General features: G+C 40.7%; 3 protein-coding genes across 4 annotated transcripts in view; all 3 read right to left on the bottom strand.

The window, feature by feature from the left end:
• LOC108618136 (uncharacterized) overlaps positions 1–23,716 on the bottom strand; it is a 33,008-nt gene extending 9,292 nt beyond the window's left edge. The window contains exons 1-2 of one of the 2 annotated variants that reach the window (XM_089472909.1): positions 23,588–23,716; positions 22,966–23,157 (exon numbers count right to left, since the gene is read on the bottom strand). In XM_089472909.1, coding sequence (XP_089329035.1) covers positions 22,966–23,073 — 108 coding nt within the window. In that variant the 5' untranslated portion in view covers positions 23,074–23,157; positions 23,588–23,716. Of the gene's footprint in view, positions 1–22,965; positions 23,158–23,517 lie in introns of both variants that reach the window. The other variant, XM_089472910.1, reaches the window with a different exon arrangement.
• LOC108618239 (surfeit locus protein 4 homolog) lies at positions 1,195–22,955 on the bottom strand. The gene has a single exon (XM_089472911.1). The coding sequence runs from the start codon at positions 12,973–12,975 to the stop codon at positions 12,289–12,291; it is 687 nt and encodes a 228-aa protein (XP_089329037.1). The 5' UTR covers positions 12,976–22,955; the 3' UTR covers positions 1,195–12,288.
• Positions 23,717–24,908: 1,192 nt separating the features above from the next.
• AgmNAT (Agmatine N-acetyltransferase) lies at positions 24,909–26,146 on the bottom strand. The gene has a single exon (XM_018014170.2). The coding sequence runs from the start codon at positions 25,968–25,970 to the stop codon at positions 25,317–25,319; it is 654 nt and encodes a 217-aa protein (XP_017869659.1). The 5' UTR covers positions 25,971–26,146; the 3' UTR covers positions 24,909–25,316.
• Between the last annotated feature and the right edge of the window lie 1,492 nt (positions 26,147–27,638).

Genomic DNA, 27,638 nt, shown 5'->3' with positions numbered 1-27,638 from the left:
ATGCATTAAGTATACGCCACGTAAAACGCTTACATTTTAAATGTTGTTCTACACACACACCCACATAGACTGAGGGAAAAGCATATCAAACAAGTAAGAAGGCTCCAGTCGAGACTGCTCGACTAGGAGATACCCTGAACCCTCCAAACTGATATTCTAATCATTCTGGACTTCTTTTATGCACACATACATACACATGCACGTATAAGCACGCGCTTTGCAAACTGCGCAGCTAGCAGCGGCTGCGCTTGGGCTGCACTGCAGTGTGGGCAATATAACGAGAATTTATTTGTTGAATAATTTCTTTTGTAGACATACGATCTTAATGAAACTTTTAGAGCGTAATCATATGGCTTAAATGTGTGTACATTTCAAAGCACAAGTCTCTAGTACTTGAAATGCGTTTTTTACAAATTGGGGGCGAAGGGGGCGTGGTATCCAAAATCTGTAAATTACAAAATCTTTGTATCCATTAACTTTATATACAACGCAAATTTGAAGTCTCCAGGTCTAAAAGTGTTCAAAATAAGCTGAAAAAACATTGTCGATTTTTCGATTATTCTCGATAAAAAAGTTATCGGATGAGTTATCGAAAAAATAAAGCAAACTTGTACTGCCTATGGTATACACGAGTATGCTTGCCAAATTTCAGCTCTCTAGCTCTTATATCTTCTGAGATCCTTTTGCTCATACGGACGGACGGACGGACGGACGGACGGACGGACGGACGGACGGACGGACGGACAGACGGACAGGGCTATATCGACTCAGCTCGTCGTCCTGATCAAGAATATATATACTTTATGGGGTCTGCGATGATTCCTTCTGCCTGTTACATACTTTTCACAAAACCATTATACACTGATTTCCCATTTTCAATGGGTTCAGGGTATAAAAACACGCTTTCACATATTATGCATGCAAATGTGTGTGTGTGTGTGTGTGTGTGTGTGTGTGAGTGTGTGTGTGCGTGCGTGCCTATGTGTACAAGCAGAGTGGCAGAGCAAAATATTAGTTGAATATAAACAAGTAAGAAAACTCTAGTCGAGAGTGCTCGACTAGATACTACCCTGAACCCAACAAATAAAAATGCTCATTTAGTATGGCTGAAATTTCAATTTCGATGTATTTAAAAATATAAATAAAATACCAAACTCATTTAATAAAATATAAAAATATTTTGAAATAATTAAAAAAAAATTAACATCAGTTGCATCGACCGGGATTCGAACCGCGACTCCTCGGTCGAGCGTCATGCTGCTAACACACTAGGCCACCTCACTCCTGCTAGTGGCGCTGGCAAAACTCAAATAGATTTACTGCTGCAGCGCCATCTACCAAAACTAAATGAAACTAACTGCTGATGTGATTCTAAGAATCTGCTAGAATAACCAAACTATTAAAAACGCACATAAAGTATAGTTAAAATTTCAATTTCGGTGTATTTAAAAATATAAATTAAATAGAAAACGTATTTATGAAAATATAAAAATATTTTGAAACAATTAAAAAAAAATTAACATCAGTGTTGCACCGATCGGGATTCGAACCGCGACTTCTTGATCGAGCGTCATGCACCTAACACACTAGGCCACCCCACTCCTGCTGGTGGTGCTGGCAAAACTCAAATAGATTCACTGCTGCAGCGCCATCTACCAAAACTAAACGAAACTAACAGCTGATGTGATTCAACGAATGTTTTTGTTGTAGCTGCTGCACGTGCGTTTGTTAATTGGCCAAATATTTGAATATTTTTTATAAATTTTTGACTGAACGGAATTTAATGAAACTTTCAGCATATGATCTACATATTATATTGAATATTTGAGAAATTTGAAAAAAGAAAAATCATTCACAATTAGCTATAGAGGCACCTGATTTGAACTTGAATGTTTTTACTCGATAAAAACATAACGGGATGATTTATCGAATTTTAAAAGCAAACTCGACGTCCGCGCTGTATATACGGTCATTTTAAAAAAAAATTCAAGTCTCTAGCTCTTATATCTTCGGAAATCGACGCGTTCAAACATACGGACAGACGGACAGACGGACAGACGGACGGACGGACAGACGGACAGACGGACAGACGGACAGACAGACAGACGGACAGGGCTAAATCGACTCAGCTTGTCGCCCTGATCAAGAATATATATACTTTGTGGGGTCTGCCACGCCTCCTTCTGCCTGTTACATACATTTCAACAAAACCATTATACCCTGATTTCCCATTTTCAATGGGTTCAGGGTATAAAAAGAGAAATGTTGCTTTGAGGACCGGCATATGTGGGGGCTCGGCATGCATATATGTAAATATATTTTTATATATAAATATATGTACTTCATTAGCCGAGGCAGCAGCTGGGAGCAGGTGAATAACGGCCAAGAACAGCCGAACAGGAGGCATAGGGCCTGACACACACACGCACACACCGCCCAGGCAGCAAGCTCTTTTCTTTTCCTTCTTTTTAATAACCAACAAGGACATAGCGCGATTCGGGCTGGAGGAAGGGGCGGGGAGGGCAGCAGTCAGTCAGCCACCCGTGAAACCGTTGCGACGCTTAGGCTCTGTAATGCGAATGAGACTGACTGCGGCGGCACATTAACTAATTACGAATGCACGGAGACGCGGAGACGCGGAGCGAAGACTAAAGCGAAAATAAATATGCATATAAACAGAAGCCAGACGTGAATAAAGCGCGCATCAAATCTTTTCATGCCCCCCTCCCCCATACGGCCAGCAAAAAATGTCGAGCATTATTTAAAAGTACTTAAGCTGGCCACAAATGCATTAAGCAAAACAAAAACAAAACAACTCACACTTGCGAGAGCTCCGCAGAAATATGTAATGGATCGGGCTGCAAGCTGAGTCGCAAATATTTACCAGGCAGTTTAATTATGCAGGAAGAATCGAGTCAACTAATTTACCGAGGAATATGATGAGAGTAGCACTTTAAAATTCTGAAGAACTTTTAAACAATTAGAGTTACATTTCATATATCATATATCATATATCATATATCATATATCATATATCATATATCATATATCATATATCATATATCATATATCATATATCATATATCATATATCATATATCATATATCATATATCATATATCATATATCATATATCATATATCATATATCATATATCATATATCATATATTTGTGTGTGTGCTCACCATGTTTAACTCTCAGTTAAACCTGACAGGCAAATGACATGTTGCTTTTAACAGCAACATAAACTTTTTTCCCGCTGATAAATTATAAATTCTTAACTCAATTATTTTTTTCGAAGTTATTTCATATGGAACATTCCACAGCATATTTTTTGATTAATGTTTCATAAATTCGTGTTATTGCTTTATTGTGTTTCCATAAGTATTTCGTATTTATACTTTTTCATTTTTGTCGTTTTCAAATTGCAATTAAAAGATGAAAGTACGCTGGCGCATGCTCTTCGCGTCTGTCAAACAATTTCAATTAAAAGTTAATTAAGTTAATGAAATGCTTTTTGGCTCGCTTTGCACATTGTTGTTCCGCACTGAGGCGAAATGTGAAGCGCAAAAAAATTATATTTGCCAGCACGGCGTATGCGCAATGCACTCACATTCACTCAGCATAGTCTCTCCATCATCCTCCCACTCACTTTGTCTATCGGTGTCTCTCTCTGTGCCTGCCTGTCTCTTCCTCCCGCCATCTGGATGCCAATTTGTATATGAAATAACTATATTTGTATTCATTTGGTGTCGGAACTGCTTTTAATTTCCTTGTACAACGTGGATTTTATAAGCTTTGAGAGGGATGGATATATAGATGGAGAGGGAGCGAGAGAGAAGGTATATTTTTTCTACGCTAATTGTTCATCTGCCACACAAATTTCATAATGACTACTATCGATTGCCCGTGTAATGAGGAAAGAAAAAATATTCTTCCTGATAGAAATTCCGTGCAAAGCTGCGTGAGAAATGCTCATACTTAATTGAATTTGTATCGAAATATGCGAAATATTTAATGAATGCATATATAAATTGAGGGCTCTGCAAAAAAAAAAATGTACTATGATTTGCATATGTTAAATTGGTACACATAAATAAACGTAGATATATCCGCCGTATCAGGGATACAGATACAGATACAGATACAGATACAGATACAGATACAGATACAGATACAGATACAGATACAGATACAGATACAGATACAGATACAGATACAGATACAGATACAGATACAGATACAGATACAGATACAGATACAGATACAGATACAGATACAGATACAGATACAGATACAGATACAGATACAGATACAGATACAGATACAGATACAGATACAGATACAGATACAGATACAGATACAGATACAGATACAGATACAGATGCAGATGCAGTCTTTTAGATAAGATTTAATTACAATTCTCATTAAATCATATTATCCACATACATATATTTACATAGTGTATATATGTCTAATAAATTTACATATTACGTAGCTCGTAAATCAATCATATTTATCGCCCAATCGTATGCTATACTATTTGGTCTGGTAACAATAGAGATGTTGCTATTTAATGCAACAATTGCCTTTGGCAATTCGCTCTCGCTCCCGCTCCCGCTCTATCGCTGTCTCTCTTCCTCTTTCTCTATTATTTCCATGAACCACTCCCACTGTATATACACTAGATTGCATTGTTTTTTGCATGATTTGCATTCCCTTTGCCGGCTGCTGGTTTCCACAGAGCTTGGCGCGGTTTTTTCGCGCTTCGCTTCACAATGTTGACAGACGCAAATTAAATGTAGCATTTTTATAATCTAAATAACTACATGAGGGGAAGGGGGGTGAGGAATGTATGCATACCATTATGTGCTCATAATTATTCAATGACTTATTTGCACAAGTTTTATATGAATTATTTGCTAGCTTTACAATATATTAACTGAAATAATTATAAAGCATACGCCGCGTTTGCCCCAAACAAATTGCAATTGCAATGCGAAACAAAATAACAAGTACACAGTGTATCAAATATGTATACATACACGTGTACACGTATTTACATATATATGCATACGTGTATTTGCGTATTTACCATAAAATCTCCATTTCTCATGTGAAACTGAATTTAATTTATTGTGTTTTTTTTCTTTTTTTTTTTTTTTTTTGTTTTTTTTTTTTTTCTTTTTGCCGCAAAGCGAAAGGATACAAAGAGCAAATCATAAAATGGGAAATTGAAAGAGAAGCCCATTCGCTATTCTGGGGCTATGCAGCGGCACAGTTTGCTGACACTTTTGTGCCTTTTATTTTTATTTTTACACATTTTATTGTTTTCCTTTCTATATTTTTTGTAGCTTTTTTTTCCTTTCAAGGGGGGCACTTAGCAACTTGGAGTGCAAACAGTTCAGGTTCTTCAGTTGTTTGACTGTTTGCCTCGTTATTCTTTGTTTGTAGTTATGATGAAGACGCCCAAGGACCGGGGCCGGTCTTTCCACTGACGAGCCTGTTACAATTTTAACAAAAGAATAAGTGAAAACATAGAAACAATAAAATGCTCTCATATACCCTAGACTATTATGCAAATTGATGGCATACTCTGCGGGTATAACAGACTTGTAAATATGTGCAAATCTATCATAATCTAGTCTAGTCTACTTCACAATTGTCTCGGAATCCCTCACTCTTCCTGTCTCTCTCTCTTACACTCTCTATCTGTATCCCCCTCTTTCTCTCTCTCTCTCTCTTTCTCTCTCTGATAGTTTTGTATGATTTTTGTACAATTGAAAATACTTGCTTAAACATATTTTTGTTTTTATACTCATTCACGAAAGTGAATCAGTATATTGGTTTTGTGCAATGTCCGTCTTGCTGTCCGTCCGTCTGTCCGTCTGTCCGTCCGTCCGTCTGTCCGTCTGTCCGTCTGTCCGTCTGTCCGTATGAACGCAATCTATTTCGGCGCTATTGAAGCTAGAGACTTGAAATTTGGAACACATACTCGTGTATATCTCCGATTTATAAAGTGTTAAAATTTTCCCGATCCGCCCACTAGGGGCGTGGCAAATCGGAAAATGCATTTTCCGATATACCAGAAATCATGTTTGTTGAAGAGCTAGAAAGCTGAAACTTGGTATGTAGGTCCGCGTTGACCACCCAAGATCACGAGCTATGGCGGATATATCTACGCCCATTGGGGGCGTGGCAAATCGGATAAAACTGTATCTCCTAAAGTTGTAAACCTAGAATGCTGAAATTTTGCACGTCAGTTAATGGTATGATTCTATAAAGTCTGAAGATAAATTATAAGTCTACGCCCGTTGGGGGCGTGGCAAATTGGACCTGAAGATATAGTGATTTTTTAAATTCTCCTATATTTTGGACACTATTGATGGCAGAGACCTCAAATTTTATATATATACTCGGACTGATCACCCAAGACCAAAATGTTTTGTCGGATATATGTCCGCCCACAGGGGGCGTGGCAAACCGCAAAAGTTTATATCTCCTAAAGTATAATAGCTAGAAGCTTAAAATTTGGATAGTTGAGTTACTGGTAGCCTCCTCTATCGATTCCCCAAAAATAATTTTTACGCCTCTTTAGGGGCGTGGCATATCGAAAAATACCCTGTAATTTTCACATTTTTTTAGGGTAAGCATTCAAACTTTGCAGTTAGGGTAACGTTATCTCTTTCTAAAAACTGACCAAAAATGAGGTGTCTACGCCCAGTTGGGGCGTGGCAAATCGGAAAAACCTGTATATTCTACAGTATTAGAACGAAACTTAACTACTAAATTGTTGATGGGATGTGAATGAGTATTCCGCAGTCGGTAACGCCCGACTGCAACGTTCTTTCTTGTTTTTTTATGAAAAAATCTGTAAAAAATATTATGGTTCCAACTACTGTGAATCTTAATTCGCTTTCAACGCTTGATGCTACCATATATCTCCTTGTGTATTTCTCTCTGAAAATCTTTCTGCTATTGTCTCTATCTCATCCTCGCCTTCACACTCACTCCTTCACACCCTCTCTCCCTCTCTATCTCGCTGTTTCATTTCTCCTCTTTGCCCTTCTCTCTGTCTCGCTCTACATCTTCCTCTCTTGCTCTCGTTTTCTCTCTATCTTTCTCTCTCTCCACACAGAACTCTTCTGGTATATCTCTGCTATTCACTGATTCCTTCATTCCCACCAAGAAGTCCCTAAGACATGCTCCAACATTCCTTTCGGCAGGGTATCTAAATGTGAATTTTAATTAGAGCTCGCTTACTTGATTTTTGCTGTATAATTTCGGCATTTGCATTTCGCCCACTCTGTCCCGTGCCCCAACACTATTTGCCCTGCACTTAAGGACAAGTTGTGCGTCCGCTTTGTGTTTGTGCAGCCTTTCAAGAGTCGGCGCAAGACAAGGAAAGAAGAACAAAATGAAGGGAAAGGAATGGACTGAAAAGGACAATGCAATGCTAACTGCAGTCAAAGGATTTCTTCTTTGTGTCCTGCTGAAGCTGCAGGGAATCCAGGCTAAGAGTCTGGCTAGCTGGCTTAAATCTGGGCAGCAACTGAGCGCCATAATGCCCCTATTCATAGACAATATATACGCTATATATATATATATATATATATATATATATATATATACATATATAAATCGGTATCTATGATAAAAAAAAAAGAAAAGAGATTACTGAATGGAATTAAGACGCTTGTACCCACTCATTAAACCCTGAATTCAGAGAATAAATCGTTTAAGTTTGTAGCTTGATTTGGATTTATAGACTATATATACTTGCTATATTACGCATTAATACTTGCTCCTGTGCTTCTTCTTACGAAATCCTCTAAAAACTAAAATCTGTGGGCCAAGATATAGGAAGAGCCACCCTATGAAGACCTGCCATTTCCATTACTCTACTCAGCTTATAAAGCTTTCATAGCCAAAGATTGTGTTTGAGGAATTTAATGATGTTTATTATGTTATTCAAATCAACTCTTTTCGTATTCCTCATCAAAAGTATGGTCCATTGGGTCTGTTCCCTGCTGAAAGTTTAAGCCCAGAAATCTCATTAACTAAGTCATGCTTGTTAATGATTTCCAAGTTGATCCGACACTCTTAAGACCACCCTCGCATATATGATATGCAGCCTATTAATAGACTTTAATCAACATAATATAATAATGAAAATAATAAGAGGAACGAACGACTTTTTTCTATCACCGACTCATTTCTATTTTGTTACGCTGTCATTTTGATAAGTTTGCATTTGTTTGTCGGTTTAGTTGCCATGCACTTGCATAATGCTGAGTAATAGCTCTGCCACACGCCCCGACACCGCCTCGCCAGTGCCTACCATGGACAGCTTCCTGCTTGGACTGTGCAGGGTATAAAAACTTATTTATTCTTTCGATTTCGGCTAGAAGAGGCGCAGATGTTTGAAACTGCCTTGAGTCTAGGGTATCTGGTAGTCGAGCAGTCCCATCTCACACTCTCTATGCCACGCAAATGTCGCGCTCTACATCTATCAACAGCAAAAAGTAAATAAATGGACACTCTAATAGGCATTCAGCATTTTGCTTGAGTGGCAAATAAATTGCCTGCAACACGATTGTCGATTAATAATGTCTGAATTAAGCCACAATAATTGTGTGGCATGCCCGATAAGCGTGCCCCGCATACACGAGTGGCAATCATATCGAATATAAGTGTGTGTGTGTCTGTGTGTGTGTGTGCCACCCGGCTTGTGCTCGATTGCTCGATCCAATGCCACTTGCCATATTCAAATGGAGCACACTTTATGCATAGGCAGCCAGCCACGCCCACGCAGACAGACGCCGGCGCACAGGTACACACACAGGTAAGCAGCGTGTAAAATCAAAAGTGTGCAGCAGCATCCTTGTCACTAGATGCCGCAGATAGATACGGAGCGACAGACAGACAGGCAGACAGACACCTGCGATGGTTTCATTTTTCCATTTTTCTTCTCGTCTTCTCCTCGGGTGGGGGACGAGGGCGGCTAAGGGTAGTTAGGGGTGGCACAGCCACCCCATGTATTAGCAATCCTTTTGATATATTGTAATATTTTATGCATGCCAGCGCCGTTTGCTCATTTTACCAGAATAGGCATATTTTTTACCTGCTTGCGCGTGTGTAAAGGTGAACTTAACTATGTCAAATGTCATGTCATTCACAGGCTCCCCAACACAAGCATCTGCCAAAAAGAAAAAGCATATCTTCAAATACACAAGCACACACACACAGACGCACACACCTGTCGTTAGATTTTCGTTGACTTGAGCCAGCCCGGTTTGATTGTTGAGTGCTTCTTACGGCCATTAAGGCAAATGTGGCCCAAATGCCGCTGCGCGAGGCTCTGAATAAAATATATCTACTCGATTTCAGCATTCACTTTGCATCGCAAAACGAAGCACTTGCTCAGCTGGCATCCAAGAGCGTATAACAGTTACTAGCTGCATGCATATATCTTATACATATATAACTATATAGATGTATGCATATAGGCATATATATGTATGTGTATGTATATAAACCAAGCCATTCATATTTTATATTTTAATTTCAAGTTGAGCTCAATTTCCTTGATGAATGCAATTAGTAGAGGCCCCAAGCGCACTCGCTTTCTTACGATTTTTAAATGATTTATAACAGACATATTTTGTGCAGACTGTACATATACGGTGCATATTGTCCTTTGCTGGGGATCTAAACGTAATCAATTTATAATTGCATAGTAAAAGCCATTACGAGTATGTGAAAAAACCTATAGATGCAGAAACATCAATATAACAGCGCTTAAAACGTAGGCATAGGCACGTGTATAACAGTTACCAAGTCTCTAACTATATATATGTCTAAAAGTATATACATATATTTTATTTTCCAATTGCAAGCTCAGCTGAATTATCTTCATAAATTAGAAGCTACAAGCATATTATCTTTCTTATGATTTTTAAATGCTTTATAAAAGATTTATTTTGTGCAGACTTTAAGCCAGGAGAAATTATACTTTGCTTATCTAAACTAAACTTGATTCATTTATAATATAAAGTATCAAAAATCTTAAAGAGATTGCTAAACTGTTATATATAGACATTAAAATATATATTATATTATATATTCTAGTCTTGAATCAATTCTCTTGATTAAAATAATAATCAGATGAATTTTATACAGTCAATTTGAAAAGTATATGCATATCAAAAATAATATTAAAACTAATACAAAATATTTACAAATGCAACTCCATTAATATTCCATTAAATTAATGACTCTCTCTTTTCATCTTTATATCCCCATCACCATCCCCCCTAACCACTTTCCCGGGTGCACTAGTACGAACAAATTTAATTTCTATTTATTTAGAATATTTGCTCGAACATCTTCTCCGGGCTAAATCAACTAAAAAATCAAACAGAAGGCATTTGTTTCGTGTCGATGGACACAATATAGCGATTATCTTAACAAGAAGTTATCTGGAAAAGTTTCCTCTGCCAATGCGCGAGCATTTACATCCATTTGAGAGTTTCAAGCTTCGAGCTCATGAAGCTGAAGCAGCTTTTTGGTCTGGAACGCTCAATTTGTTTGGGTTTTTGTTGTTGTCTTTTCTGTTTTCAGTTTCTTGTTTTATTTATTTATTTCTTATTTTTTTGGCTGAAGCAGCGTTGATAAACGCTAGAACGATTCCGACAAACGGACACAGCGACAGGCAGCTTGAGCAGGTGTGGGTGGCTTCAGGTAGCTCTGGTGATTCTGGTGGTTATTTTTTTTTTGTCTTTTTTTTTTTTTGGCCCACAGATGCCAAATGATAAATAGCGCTGACGCTTTGAAGAGAAATGTAGCAAAAATAAATGAAATTGGCGCATAGGTGGGTTGCCCAATGCTTGGGGCGTGGCCAGACTTATAAATAAAGCGACTCGCACACACACGCACACATAGCTGCATTGTCCTTGATGTGACCCGCCTTTCGTGCTGCAAATGGAGAAAGAGTCGCAGCAACTGCAACGTGGCAACAATGTCGCCAGCGCAAAGTGACGTCACATCGATGTCGACACCGACTGTGGCGCCAGCAGTAATAACACCGAGCCACTCCCAGCCCGCGCGGCCCCCTCTCGGAGTCCTCTCGCTCGTGTTGCTGTCAAGTGTCGCGCTTGCTTGCATACGAGTACATGACGCCAAAAATTTATTAAAATAGAAGACAACTCGAATGTCAGCCAGTTAGTCAGACAGTCACTCACCCGCACAGGGTGTGAGAACAAGGCAAGGGTTGCTCAACTATGCAGTACATTGTGTGCAAGTGTGTGTGTGCAAGTGTGTGTGTGTGTGTGCATAGGAATATTTAAGCACTTACGAGGCAAGTGCATGGAAAATCACTTTAAGACATACAGCAAAAAATGAAAAATGTTGACAGTCCCTAAACAAAAACCAAAAGCGCCACTACAGGGAATTATGTTGCCCAGATAAGGTAAGTAATATATGAAAGTTGCATGAAAGAAGTTTATACACCGTAGCGCTACAAGTTCATTCAGCAATGAGAGTGAGAAAGCCAACAGGGCAGGTACTTTACCGACTTAATTATTGATGCTAATCAAGACTTTATATGTATGCATATGGTATAAAGTCGTAATCAGAGTAATCTCCCATTAATCTTTAGTATCTCCTACCCCGGTGTGTTGGTAAAGCGCATGTAAAAGCTTAAGGAAATTGCATATTACTAGATACTAAAAATTCTTGATGTAAAATTGTTTATATGAGATAATCAAAAGTATAACAGTATGACAATATGATGGTATAAAAGTATAGCATAACAATAATATATTTGTGTAACAGTATAACAGTATACTAATATGGCCGTATAACAGCTTATAGCAACTCAGTATAACAGTTTCATTACATAGCAATGTATTGGTAACAATGTATAACAATGTGTTATACTGATATAACAATCCATCTGCATAGCACATAACTGTACAAGAGTTTAATAGTATAGTATAATAGTATATCATTATCGGTTGTTAAATATATGACAGTTTTAATGGTATAGTGAATAAGCGGTACGACAATAATTATTGGAATACCCCTCAGGTGTTGTCAGTGAAAAAGTAAACTATTAACTACGTTAACTAGTATAGGAGGAACGATGACTGCAACCAATATAACAATATATGTTGACAATTTGTTTTCCAGTTTTAGTAGTGCAGCGGTACATTTTATTGGTAGAGCTGCATTATTAATTAATTAATTAAAAATGAGTATAAATAGAATAGCTTTGTAGTATAACAGTCAAAGCTCCTGGATATTGACGGCGGTCAATATTAGGCCGCCCAGCAACGAGATCAGTTGCCAGAACTTAAAACGTAAGTAGAATATGATGGGCATATTGGAGAGGGAATAGGGAAGCACCCACCAAGCATAGGCCTTGAAGCTCTGAGCGACGAGCAGTGTAAGCAACAAGGCCGATGACCATTTCAGTTGATAGCCGCTCAGGACTACAGCGATCATCATTTTGACCCCGTAGCGATGGAAAAATCGCCAGAACAAGCCATCATTGATGCTCTTGTAGGTCATATAGGCCACAATGAGAAATCCGCCGCGAAGAAAACGATGGTGCGGTACGGTGGCCAACACGATGGTTAGGATCAGGGCGCACATATCAGCATACATCTCCAGGCTCCATAGCATGGGGTTCGAGGCAATGCGCAAGTTGATCAACAGGCCGAGTAGGCCTGCTGCCAGTTGGCGTTTACTGGCAAAGAACACCAGACTGCAGGCCATCAGCTGGATGGCCACGACGGTTGTTATATAGAAGTTGGCGAAGAGGTCGCCGCAGTGCCAGTTCAGATTGAGCAGAACACGCTCCAGAGTCCAGTCCTTCAGCAAATGCACCGAATCGGCCAGAAAGTTGCATATGATACACAATCTGGCAAAGACTTCCATTACGCTCTTTACATCCACTGAGATGGGATCCATTTGAATTGGTTTCGGTTTGCTTCTTACGGCTTAGTAAGTAATTTATTTTCAAGACTTTAATTTCTTGTAAATCTTTTTTTCATTTATTTTTTTTTTTTTTTTTAAGGAAAAATCGAGACAGATTCAGTTAGACGTGATGCAGTAATAATAGAATTTCTAATGTATTGCATTAAGCTAAAATGAACGCTTACTATGTTAGAACAGAATGAAAAGCTGTAAAACTGACTGACATCTTAAGTGTTTTAGTCTCTTGAGAGAATTCAGTTCAGAAAGCTCCGGCTTAGCACCCTTGATCTCATGGTAGCATAATTTCAGTTGAATATAAATAGTATAAGTAAGCAGTAGAGATAGTTGGGGTCGCACATTCACTCATTTAAGCGCCGTGCAGGTCCTATTGCCTTGGTGCGAGCGAGACAGCTGGCTCTTACTCAGATTTAATACCGTTCAATTATACGGCCGCCCTCTCTCGAATTCGCTTTCGCTCTCTGGTGACGGTGTCGCTGCGCTGCACTTGACATGCATTTTGGACCCAAGGATAACTACGTAATTTTCTTTAAATAGTCTAATCCTTGCGCTACATACGGTCGAGCCAATGCTGAATAATGCACTCAAAGACGCAAAATATTAACAGCCGCACTTAAGCATGTACACATGTACACATGTATGTATGTACATGTGTGTATGTACGTATGTATGTGCCTCCATCTAGCATAGACTCAAGTCATTTCTCTTAGTATATGACGGGCACATTTTATGCGTGCGTGCGTGTGTGTATGTGTGTGTGTGTGTGTGTGCGAAAGAAATCCACAGTGAGGTTCTGCTTTTATTTTTGCAAGCAGCTTAAGTGATTTACTTTAATAGTTGCACACATTCATTCTTACTTATACACAGTCAGCTTGGCTCGTCGAAGGGATACTTGCGGTGCAGGGGCATGCCAAGTCGTTGCAGCTTCATCACAAGACGTTACGAATGGCAGCTGAAAAGAAATTAAATTGCTCTCACCCAACATTGCAGTGGAATAGAAACGCACAGCAATGTGCAGCCAGCTGCTGACAGGGTGGGACCAGAAGCAGAAGAAGAGGCAGAAGCAGTAGCAGTGGCAGAGGCAGAGGCAGAGGCAGTAGCTGAGGCAGTGGTAACGGCAGAAACCATTCGACTGTTCAGTCGCTGCAGTTGCTGACGACAATTTGAAAAGCAGCGCAGCACAACTGTGAGACTGTGTGGGTGTGTCTTGCTGTCTGTCTCTGTCTGTTCGACCATCTAAATGCCTCTGTGTGTGTGTGTGTGTGCAGTTAAAGTTTCTAATTGAAATTGAAAGAGAGCGCTGGGGTGCTGATGGCTGCTGTTAAATTTGTATTCAAAATTAAGACAAAGAATGAGAGAGAGAGAGAGAGCGAGAGCCAGCGAGACTGAGCAAAGACGGTGGACGAGCAATTGCAACGGTTGTTTTCTGGAGACTCAAAAGCAAAGGCAAAGGCAAAAGCTAAAGCAAAAGCCAATGCAAAACCAGAAGCAGAAGCAGAAGCAGAAGAATGTTAATGTCTTTCGGCTCTCATGCTTGGCTATGGCTATTTGTCAATATGACAGTCATGAATGCATGCATGCCAAGAGTGTGACCAGATCATTGTTATGTGTGGCAGTTTCCATAGTCCACAGTCCATGTGCTCCTTGTGTGTGGCCAAGCAGAAGTCAAATGAATGCTTTTATTTAAGGCAGTCTTCGTGTGCCAGTTTTCGCTCGCTCTCCATTTCAATAAACTTTTTTCCAATTTTCTAAACACTTTGGGCTCGCACACGTCTTATCGAACTCTGGCAGTGCAACTAAACGGCCAACTGGAAACTTTGCTCAGCCACAAATAGGACCAGCAGCAGCAGGTCCAGGTGCTTAATATTGAAACATCTTCATATTGGATGTCATTGTGTGTGGCAGCGTACGTGTGTGTGTGTGTGTTTGGACACTACTCACGGACTTGCCTTTTGGCACATTGACAAACTTTCAATGTGCCACGCCCACAGCTACACGTTGACGGACAGCCTGTGAACTAAAATTCTAATTAAAAGCGCAAAACTTTTGGCCATTGATCGAAATCGAATTCGAACTCGAACTCGAGCTCGAACTCGGAATCGAAATTGAGGTCCGAATTTCGAGTGGCATGGGGAGTGGCATGGGGGAGCCAACTGACTCTCTGGCCCGGGGGCAGGCAGACGTGTAATCGCCGCAACAATGGCAAACGAATTTGTGCGGCTCGCAGCTGCAACACTATGTTGCGCGAAGAGAAGCCAGCAGCATGATCGACTAGCAGATACGCTGGAAACTACGAACTAAACAGGATAGGGAAAGTACCGTTATGATACTCATTAGGCAACTCTTTGGAAAGAAGGATTTCAATATCGCCATCTACGGTTAACAACAACAACAAGCTCTCATTTCTTCCCTCTGTGCGAGCACACCCCACCTGCTATACAAGCATACAGGGTATTTAAGCGACAATGAAACGAGGCGTGCCAAAAGAAAAGTTGTTAAACTTGTGTCACATTTAATTAACATGAATCAGTGGGTTCTTGTTGCCAGGGGAGCTCGCTCTGTCTCTCTCGCTCCTTCGCTCTCCTTCCTTTCTTTGTTTTGATATATGTCTGTATGTGAGTGTGTGCGTAGCAGGAGACGCGTTGTAGGCGGGCAGAGGAACAAGTCTTTGCATTCGTAATTTGTTGGCTCTGCGCTTTGGTAATAAACTTTAAAATTTTATAACCACGAATCATTAAACTTAAACGAACACTAAATTTACAATTAATGCACATGTGTGCGTGTGCACGGGCGCGTGTGTGTGTGTGTGTGTGGCAGAGTGAGTGAGAGTTTTATGAGCTCCACATACACAAATTACTTAACGCCATTTTTTATTGTTCAATTATTAAGCAGCCGGGTCGGTTAGCATAAAATGTTTAACACGCATTTCGGCCCAATTGCTTGGCCAAGTTGTTGGCAAACAGCAGTTTCAGCAACAACAACGACTGCCGACTGCCCCGATTAATGGCCCCACATTAGTTATCAATGGAGCCCAAGCGAACGATAACGTTTCATCGCTTAACATTGCCTCCATTTGCCCAAACTGGCTGCAGTCAAGGACCCTCGGGCAGTAATGCCCAGCAGCCATCAACATCATCTCATCATCATTATCAGTGTGGTCCATGGCCTCATCATGGTTAAAGGCAAACTCCGACTAGGCCTCATTATCATCAGCCGCATTTATTCTACGCTCGAACTTTGACCGTCTCAAATGTCCGCAAATTAATTTGCCTTTGCCTTTGCCTTTGCCTTTGCCTTTATTGCTGCTCCATTTCAGCAATAACAACAGATGCTCTCTCCCTCTCTCTAACAGTCTCTCTCGTTCTCGCCCCTAATTGGCCTAGGTGTAGACATACTCTGTGCAGCGCTACAAGAAATTCTTTCCTGACAGCTTCCTTGTACATACAATCGAAGCTTAAAGAGCGTTGTTATACCCTGTAAATTGTTGTTAAATGGAAGTGTGTTTTGATTTTGTAAAGCAGTTGAGACGATCTGAGGTATACAAACGTAATCAGCAGCGTATAGTTAATGCTCCATCTGGAAAATCTGCATCTCAATTTGTAGCTTTTATGGTTATCGATCAACAAATCGATAATTATCGAATTTTAATATATGTAGGTTCGTTATTTGGTACCTAGATTCACTTCCGTATACATGGATTCCATGTAAAAAACTTCAAGTTTTCCAGTCAACATCATCCAATTGGTTTTCTTATTTTTTGGTTTCAAATTTCCATCAATATATCTTTTTGTTTGAATTTTTGGATAACTTTTGATAGAATTTTTAAAAATAAACTTTTTGCCATGGAAAAGTTTTGGGAAGTTTGTACAAAAACTTTTGACAAGGGAAACCTTAGCACTTTTCCTCTGAATCTAATCCCTTTTAAATGCAAAGTGTTTTATTTTATTTTATTTTTGTATTTTCGTATCGCTTAATTTGATGGACTTTTTAATAAACTTTACGATTGGAAAGTTTCTCAGTCCGGAATGTTGTGGCACACGTCTTTATTAGCTTCAACTGTAGTGTCCAGGGAGAAAGGATCTGAGTGAACGACATCTCAATACTCAGTTTAAAATATATACATCTATGTATGTTGGGTATTCATTTGAGTCTTTAAACTATTAGTAACTATGATTAGATTAGAATTAATTATCATTTAGCTTTGAGCATTTTAAGAGGATTACAATGAGGATATCTATATCTATGTCAGTTTGATAGAATTTCTGAATTAGGATTAATAACTTTAAATTCAATTAAAATTGAGAAACTTGATCCCTTTGTCGTTCGAACTTACTCTCCTCTTTTTCTCTGTGTTTCGCCCTAATGCTTTCTATCTCTTTCGGTCTCTACAAATTCTTGCAATTATAAGTTGTTCTCCCTCTTCTTCTATATTACGCAATCTTCTTACTTTCTCTCTCTCTCTCTCTCTCTCTCTCTCTCTCTCTCTCTCTCTGTCTTTCTGTATATACCTCTATCTCTCCCAAGATTTTTGTCTTTTTCTCTTCGGGCGTTTCTCTTTCTCTCTCTATCACTCTCTCTTACTCTCCCTCTCCCTCTCTCTCTCTCTTTCTCTTTCTCTTTCTCTCTCCCTCTCTCTCTCCTTCTTCCTCTTTAATTAATTTCTCTCTCCCATTTTGATTGATGGATCATGTTGCTTAGCGAGCGAGCAACGCCCAGTCAATAACTGTCGCTCGAATCCTTTTCACCTATTGTTCTTTCATCTGGCATTGATTAATAGTCTCGCCTGTCAGTTAAGGTTCAATCGAAGCACTGCTTGAAATATCTATCTATCGATCAATCAGAGCAGCACGTGAGAGTTTTAACATAACTATAGCCAACTAGCTAGAGCCACAGTTCTAGCTATTGTTCTAGCTACAGTTCTGGCCGTAGCTGCAACTAAGGTTGCAGCTAAAGTTGTAGCCAAAGTTTCAGCCAAAGTTGTTGGCGCTGCCTTTTATAATTTGCTGCCAAATTGAAGCGCAGCGCTTTGTTTGTGCATAACGAGGCGTGCAGCGCATTTGAACAAAGGACCTCGTCGCTCAAAGGCGCCGCCAAGGGACTTCCGTCCGGGCTGCAGAGAGTGCGCGGGTCGGAGGCAGTGGCAAGTGGTAGCGCGATAGCTTTGTGTCAGGCTTGGCAGCACGCGCAGCGAAATAAACCAACTGCAAATGCCAGTGCACCCGCATACGCAGCGCTAAGGACCTCCCGCACGGGGTCAAAGGACGAGGCGCAACTGAGTTGATTACCGGCTGTCAGGACGAACACACAAGACAAAGCTGATAGCTCATTGCTGTTGGCTGTTCCCTGTTAACGGTTCCTTGTTAGCTGTTAGCTGTTAGCTCTTAGCTGTTGCCCGATGTGCCAGACAGCAGTAAATGGCGCTTCAAATGCTAAATGCAATTGGCACACGCTCTCTGCTCTGCCCTACCCCCTGCTACCCTCCCTCCCCACCCCCATCTCTCTCTCTCTCTCTCTCTCTCTGAAACCCTTACAGACTGTTCTTGATTCAATTGACAAGGTGGAATATAGCCCAATAACATTAGCTGCTGATATGCAACCACATGAATATATTCAAAGCAAAGAGAGCTCTAATCGAGACTGCTCGACTAAGGGATCCCTTGAAACCTACAAGGATATCTCAATATTTCTTCGGTCTAATCACGGCATCATTTCACGTAACCAAATTCTGCCATTTAGCAATAAATATATATAATTATGATCAGGCAAGATATTCTAGACTTTTATCCAAGAGAGGCTCAAATATTTCACTTGGAATTTCGAACTTCAGATGTCTATAATTATTAACAATACAATCAAGTAAAATAAAATAAATAAATATATGTATAAAATGATTGGCTAACTAAGCCAAGTCAACTTAACTTAAATGCCCTACTTTCAAACAGTTGACATACCCATGTATATACCCTTTGTATATACCCTAACGAAAGGCACTTCAACTATTTCGCAAGTTATTTTCTAGCTTACTTTCGGAAATTCTAGCTGGTTAATAAACCAATCTGAAGTTGAGTAGATTTTCTAAGCAGCCTTGAGCCTTGCGCTCACCTTGCGCGTGCTTCCTCTTCTTCTTCTTCTTCTTCTTCTTCTTCTTCTTCCTCGTCTTCTGCTTGGATTACGTTCAACTATTTGACTGCCTTGAAGGTGAGTACGAAGGTAATTTGCATGGCACGCAATCTGATGATGGCCTCAATCAAAGGCATTTATACTGTGTGTACGTGTGTGTGTGTGTGTGCCATATACAGCACATGCCATGTGATTTCCGCTTCCGTTTCCATATTTTTTTTTCACTTTGTAATTGGCTGCGAAAATGCTGCCATAAATCAAGGCGATAATTATGTGGGCGCCAGGCAGTAGGCGGTGGGCGGGACGGCCTTTTGTTCTCAATTCGAGCCCACATCATCTGCTGCTGCTGCTGCTTCTGCTTCTGCTGCTGCTGCTGCTGCTGGTGTCTCCGCTCCTTGGGCCATCATAAATTATGATTTGATGTGCGAAATAGTTGCAAGGTCAGGGACAGTAAAATAAAAAACATATAGAACAGAGAGGAAAAACGAAGAAAACTTTTTGCCAAATTTCCATTTTCATTTCCTTTTTAGTTTTACAGCATTCTTCAGTTTTTGTTGTTGTTGCTTTTTTGTTTTTCTTTTTTTTTCGCTGTCCTTTGCCAGGTTTCGTCCTTGCCACGGCACACACACATAGATAGATAGTGGGTGGCTGGTTCGAACGGCTGGTTGAACGAACTGAATGTGGGACAGCCGCTGTGGCATTGAGTGCGGCTATGATTAATTGCATGTTGTTGCTGCGGTCACAGCGTAAATTGCTTGCCAAGCGACCGATGTGGCAGCTTCAAATGCTGCGCCGCATGTACTTGGCTAATGTTGCATTATTAATGCAGCTGCAACATGGCCCCAAACCTAGCTGCAACATTTTGGCGCATCAAGCAACAAGACCAAAAGCCAAAATGACCACCAAAGCGGCTAAAAGAGACAGTTTCAGCATCTCTCTGTGTATGTGTATGTGTGTGTGTGTGTTAGCTCCTTTCCACAGCTTTGGCTGCTGGCTTCGACTCCGGGTTACGGGCGAAAGCAATCACGATAATAAGCATAAATAAAAAGGCCAACAAAAAATTACACGACCATAAAAAAGGGCAAGCAGCGAGGCAAAAAGGCTAGACGAGTGGGCGGGGCAAAGCAGCAAGGGGTACAAAAGTGGGCGAGACGAGGGGCTAGGCGAATGGGAGGTCAGTTTGACTTCCTACAAAAAAAAAGGGCACCGCAAGGCAAAACTCCAAAATGCTGTGGACGAAGCAACAACAACAACAAGAACCGTAGCAAGCTGAAAGGCATTAGCCATAATGAGCTCGACTGGGACATACCCTGGAACTTGCAGAGAATGTCTGCCTACATTTTAATTTGGATAGAGTTTGTAAGATAAGATTTGTAAGATTTGTTCCCTTATATTACGTATACGTTTAACAACAAGTTGGGTAAAAATTATGAAACATGACGTGCCGAGCCACAAGCCGAACTCCCTTCACTCCCTATCTATTCCAGTTACTTCTAATAGCTAAAGCAAGCAGACGAAGCTCAGTGAACCCCTCTATATCTTTATAAGACCCAACTTTAACTAAGGGTATATTCGAGTAGTTAACTCCCACACATGAAGAGCGGCCAAGGCCCAGCGTAAGATAAAGGGAAAAAGTTCTTCAACAGTCAGTTCGAATGCTGTGCGTCCCTTTGGACTACACTTGACATTTACAGGGTATTCACAGCACAAGAATTGAGAACACAAATAAGTTTTGTAGTGGCCTCGCACAACCGCTGAACAACGTCGTAAAAACTTATTTAATTTGTGATTTATATGAATAAAATTTTCTAGTAAATTCACTGAAATTATTCATTTCGTAGCGCCCCTACGGCTGGTTGGACGACAACAAGAACAACAACAACAACAACAATAGCAATAGCAATAGCAATAACAGCAACAAAACAAACAAAAGAAAAATTGGCATTGGTAACTAAAGTCTGGAGGCCATAGGAAATGAGAAGGGGAAGGGAGGGGAGGGGGGTGCAAGGGCAAGCCAGTCGAAAGGATAAGTCCCGCAACCAAAACAAGTCGCCAGTCAGGAGGCATTTCAACTGACCAAAGGCGAGGGGCTGCCGCAGGGAACAGGGACTCGAGGCAGAGGCGAGGCCTAGTAGAGTCGGTTACCAGGCAGACGACAACAATGGCGACGATGACGTCGCCTCGTCGCGCCGTTGCTTACCCCTAGAAACAAAACAAAATGAAAATAAAAAGTAAAAAAAATATATATACATATATATAAACCAACAACAACTTTTGACTTGGCTAGCCAAGAGTTCACGTTTTGATTTACTCAAAAAGGAAAAAAAAAACACGCACACACACACACACATAGATAAAGGGGCGGAGAGAGTTAGAACTTTGCGCATATAAATTGGGCAATTCGAATTTTGAAATGCTGCCAGAATCAGAGGACACACCCCATACCCAGCCATCAGGCACCAGCCACGCCCACGACTTGTTGGCGCCCGACTTGTCGGAGGCAACAATTTTTTGTTAAGCATCACTTAAATCGTTCCATTTACGCTCCACTTTATCTGCATATAACTGCTCTTCGGAAAGACCCATTTGTGGGAAGCCAACTGAAATTGAACTGAATATTAAATGGAACGCAAGTAGACGTTTTCCTAACCAGACATACAAGAGATATATAAGAGACCTATAGGAGATGTAATATGTATTCTCTATAAGAAATCGATCTTTAAATTGCTTCAATTTAATCAAATAAAACAATGCAAAACAAAGGCTCGAATCTCTCGTAAGAGTTGGTTACACTCAAGCCCTCGCACTAGAAATCACCTTTACCTACAAAAGGATATAAGAGATATGCAAATTTGTACTACTTCAAATATTCCATATGAATAACAATCAGAATTTATCTATATTATAATAAATATGAATTAATTATATTATTAAGCTATGTTATGAGAAAGAGAAGAATCTTTTCTACTATAAAGCATGGAGCCTAGAACTTCATTTAAGTTTTGAGTATGAACAGTCTGAACTCTGCTTAATGATAATATAATATTGTATAATAAGATTTCACCTGTAGTAGAAGTATCCAGCTATATTAATCACCCATTTCATCAAGTGAAATAATTATATCTATAAATTTCGCTTGTACTTTATTTTAATTAGATTTATACGTAAAATGATAAAACTAAAATATGTTTATAATTATAGATATACGTACTTAAGTACTATTGAATATACTTTAAGATTTTGAAATACGATTCGGGGTCATCATTCACACGCAATACCGCGCGGTAATATTTCTTTAGTATTTCGCAGTATTGTAAAGTTCCCAAGTTGAGTTCTCAACAGATTAAACAAGCCCATATGTAATTTGTAGAATATCGGCATAAACTATGCAATGGAGCTGACAAGCTTCCGTCGCCTTTTCTTGTTGTCAAGCAACCATAATTGCAGTGAGCAGTAAACAGACTACACGTCTGAAAAGCTAGTACAGTCGAATCTTGTTAATTGGTAATTAGTGGGCCGCATTCTAAGGCGCTGTAAAGTGGTTCCCTAGAAATCGAGTTCCATTAATAAATTCCTTTTTGGTTGCCAAAGTGAATTAGACGCTAAACGCTCAATGCTCGTGCAAGGGAGAGCACTTAATCTATCAATTGCGCTTTGTGCGCGACATCCTTAAACGAGCTTGGCGCAACAAAGCAATCGCGATGGCGGTCGAGGTTGAGCGGTAAGGATTTTCGGCGCAACTTCGTGTGGAATGTGTGGCAAGCCATGAATAGCTTTTGAGTAGGCACTGGCAGAAGCAGGAGCAGGAGCAGGAGTGTAGGGATTGGGACTGCATCAGGCACTTACCGCACGCGCATCGCAGCGCAAAGCAAAGCTGGCCAAGCACAGGCCCAGCAGCGGAAGCAGCCACAGCCGGCTGAGTCGGACGCGTTTTTGCAACAGTTCACGCGGCATTTTTAGCTGATTTGTATCTTTGAGATATTTCGCCTTTTCGCTGAGGTTTTTCAGAGTTTCGGTAACGCTTACTGTTGAATGGCACTGTAAAAAAAAGACAAACAACAAAAAAACCAAAACAAATTTGAAAAATGGCCGTGCAAAGTAAATCGCGCGAATTTCAATCAATGAATGAATTTCGATTTCGACTTTGGCTGCGCTGCCGCTGCCGCTGCTCAGCGCCATTTTCTGTTTTTTTTTTTCCTTTCTTTTTTATGCAGTGCTGGTTGGCTTCACATTTGAGTGGTTCTTGGATTTGCCGGCGCCATGCGGCTTGTTGTTTACTTTCACTACAGCACGCTCACATGCAAACATACAACACAACAGCCCACACCCACACACAAACACAAACACAAACACAGACACACACACACGCACACACAAGCACAGTCAACACGTTCAAACCAAAAGCACTGCCAACGCCAACTGAGCAACTGAGCAGCAGCAAGTGGAGCCGCTGTTAAAGGAAACGAACCGAACGCGCACGCGGCACGAATTGTTCTGGCGTTTCGGCAGCATTGAAGGCTGCTTTTGAACAACAGGAGCAGCAGCAGCAGCAGCAGCAGCAGCGTCAGCAGCGGCGACGGCCAAATGGTGTGTGCGGCGAAAATGGCAAGATTTGCGGCGAATTGGTAGCGCAGCACGGCACAGTAGTTGACGAACGCAAGCAGGCGCGCAGCCAAAGGCTAGCCAACAGGCGAGAGCGAGCAGGCACTAGGCCAGCTATGGACAAAGGGTCTGACGTGCCATCAAGTTTATAAAATGTACGTGACTGTGGCTCGCTTCGCGCTTGAAGTGTGTGTTAAGCTACGCTGGCGTTGCCGCTGCCGCTGCCGTTGCCGTTGTCGCTGCCTGTCGCCTCGCTCCCTCGCTTCCTCGCTCCGTCGCGTCCAAGATGCCCATGCATTTGGCACACAATGTTCAAGGACACACACTCGCACCCATGCTCACACTCTGTCCCCCCACTGTCTATCACTGTCTCCCTCGCACACAGTGCTAATGCTTTTATTGTGCAGCATTTCTTTATTTTTAGTTGATTTGTTTGAACAATTTCGGTTAGTTTGTTCTTTTTTTCGTTTTCGGTTATTCCTTTTGGTAGCGCTGACCTTGGACCACCCCGTCCGGCTTTGCGGCGCAGTGCCCTCCATCAGCTTTGCTCCAATTACGCCAAATTTCGTTGGACAATGGCCGGCACTTAAACTTCACGCGCTCGATTTCACTTGAACAGGATTCAAGAGCAGCGCCATAATCCGTTGACCAATGCCACCGAGAATGCCACATTTCCTTGCCGCTTCCCTTTGCGTTGTCCTTTTTACGGATTACACTTGCTGCTGATCCCAGATACATTTGGCGCTGCAATATACGGCCGTCCGCCGACCCATTGTCAATCTGTGTGTCCAACGTAACAATGGAACTCGATACGGATACATATTAACCATTCTCTACACTTTATTATTGACCATTCTGCTTTACTAACAAGTCTCACGGTTGCCTTCGCCGTCTAATTTGCATCCTGCCGGACGCCTTGCTGTTCACCATCGCCATAAATAGTTCGTTGCCAGCAACTTACGACGTAATCTGAGTAATCTGAGCTCAATTATGAAAATCACGCACATCTTTTGACTGTCAACAATGTTGCTAATTTGAAGGCAGTCAGAAGAGAGCAGGACGCTTTGAGAATATTTGAAGCCCAGGTCAAGTTCATTAGCCTCCCTCGCTAGACGGCGCTTTGTCTCTCACCTGTAATAATACATAGCGCTTAACAGTTCTTACTAAAAGTAGATACACATATTAGCTCTAGTTTATGTTTTAATAACTCAAATGCCTATCGGTTTACTACAATCTATAGCTTCTATGGGCGTAGCTGTCGTAAATCTAGTTGAGTAACGAACCCATTAAAGCCAGACACATGTATGTACACACATACACATGCATACATACATATGACTGCATAGTTCTTGTTGTCGCACTGCTTACACATACATATACATATAAAATCTCGAGTTACATAATCTCTTCTACTTATGAACATATAAACATATAACTTATGTATAAATATACGATTGCAGGTATATAGTGTATATAGTGTATATGTCCAATAACCGAGCATTTGGTTCAGTGTCAAATATTTATGATGTCTTGGGCAAATGTTTCTCATTTATAATTTAGATAAGGTCGCCCTTTGCCGCTCAGTCCAAATAGAGCTATAAGCGCAGAGCGACCGTCTCCAAGGCCAGATGGGGCTCAGGTGGTCGAATGATCTGCTCCCCAGCGTCGTCCACGTAGTCTGTGTAGGGTATTCTGTTGACCACGTCGAAGCCGAGTCGCTGCAGCAGGCGGCTGGAGTAGAGGCTGGAGCAGTCGGCGGTAAGCAACGGATAGCCCAGCTCTTTGCCCAGGGCAATGAGGGCGTTCATGAGTCGCTCACCTAGGGCACGTCCACGCATTCGCGAGTCCACGCCAATGGCGTGCAGGTGTAGAGCTTTGTCCACGCCGTAGCGCTTGAAGACGTTCGCATCGCGCTCTGCAATGGCCAAAATGCCCAGAATACGACCCCATTTGGTGCCGGCCAGCTGTGCGGCCTGCTCGAACAGTTCATCCACCGCGCCGGCATCCTTGGGACCAGCGACGGCGGCGGCCACAATGCGATCACTGTGTAGCATTAGAAGGCAGGTGCCATGTGGTAAATTGGAGAGCAGAAATTGTTTATCCTTCTCATCTGGCTCGGGGGGCGCACAGCCGGCAGTAAGTGGCTCCTCCCGATAGTAGTGCTCCAGGAGGAACTCCATCATTCTGTCGCCATCCTCCACACCACACACACGAATCTCAAAGTTGTCGCCTCTCGTTGCAGCGCTCATGGCGAACACTTACCAGCCAAGTTCTAACAGCTGTTTTTATCAAAAGATCGCCGCGCAGTGTGACCGCATATTTGTGCACCAAAATTCTAACTATTCTAATGCTGGCAATATCAGCACGAATCTGATATTAATTTTTGTATTTTTTAGCCCAATTCGAAAATCCATTTCAAATCCCCATTTCAGTTAATTCGATGCCGGAATCAAATTTGAAAATAAAATAGAATTTAATAAAATACTTGTGTTAAATTCTAATAAATCAATTTCCATTGTATAAAATATTATGTTTAGGTAGAAAAGGATATGTCCTCTTAAATTTAAAAAATGTAAAGCTCTTTTGTATACCCATATAAATAAATAAATAAAATAAAATCGTTATCTTATCAATTATATCCATGCATATGTCTTTTCATTCAAATGCTTATACACATTTTCTTAATTTATTAATTTAATGTTTTATAAATTTTTTATGCACAAAAAAATGTTGAATTGAAGGCACAGTTGAGCCAAGTGTAAAATTGAAATATTAAAACAGCTCCTTTTTTAGGACGAGGCAGCGTTATAAAAATGATTACCGTGTGCGAACAAATCGAATAACAGAGTTTACGGTCTCTAAGCATTTTAAATAGGTAATATTACTAATATTATTGGATATTTCGGAGGTAGGAATCGGAGAATATTAATCAAAAATATGCCAAGACTCTTTACAGAACTGATATTGGAATCATACGCTTCTTTTATGCACACATACATACATATGTACATGAATATGTAAATACATACATACATAGGCACACATACATACATACACAGGCATACGAATTTTAAATACCTCTATCTATGTATGTAGCTCTAAAATTATTCAAATTACGATGAGATACAAAGTCAAAGGATTGATTATTATCGTTAAAAAGGAATTTGAAGACTTATCGATAGCAAATTATATACTCTATCCGCTTGTGGTATGAGATCTCTGGGTTGATACGGATGGACAGACAAATGGACGGATAGACGACATACTTTGATTTCCCATGTACATAATTTGTATATTATTAATATTATGTATAATCTATGTCTGAAATTTAGAATCAATTGACGCTCTGTATGGTCAGAATTGAGCATAGACTTCATATTTCTTTGATATTTTTATTTGATTTGCTTTCCTTAGATGTAATATAGTCATTCATAGATCTAATTGCTTTCACAATCACTTCCAAGCCCGCTACCTGGAGGATAACGAATATTACCATTAATGTAAATAAAGGAATCGACTTGTTAACAGTATTTAAGAGATATTCCTTTCAAGCGATTGTCCATATGTGAATAAGATTTCAAGTGCATCAGACACCAAATAATCCGAGCAAAGTCAAAGGGAACTCCTCGATAAGCATCTTGGCCGAGAGGAGGGTGTGGATAATCGCAAAGGAGTTGTGTGTGCAAGTGCAATTTGTTTCGTTGCCAGGATACGATGCACAATTGAATAAGTTTCCGTCCTTCGTCGAGCTCTCACCGCTGTTCGACGCAGATTTCATAATAATTAGCGAACCGTGTCAAATGTCCCGTTTAATTAGCTGCACATGTGCTGTCGACAGCATCTACGGGCGCCAGGATGAGATGGGGCGGGCGGGGGCGGTGTTACTAGGCAACAATACGCTCCAGTTGCAGCTTCTC

This window comes from Drosophila arizonae, chromosome X (genome assembly GCF_054131065.1).
Source record: "Drosophila arizonae isolate 15081-1271.41 chromosome X, UAZ_ARI_1.0, whole genome shotgun sequence".
NCBI classification, from domain to species: Eukaryota; Metazoa; Arthropoda; class Insecta; order Diptera; family Drosophilidae; genus Drosophila; species Drosophila arizonae.
This window is presented reverse-complemented; position numbering and strand designations above follow the sequence as displayed.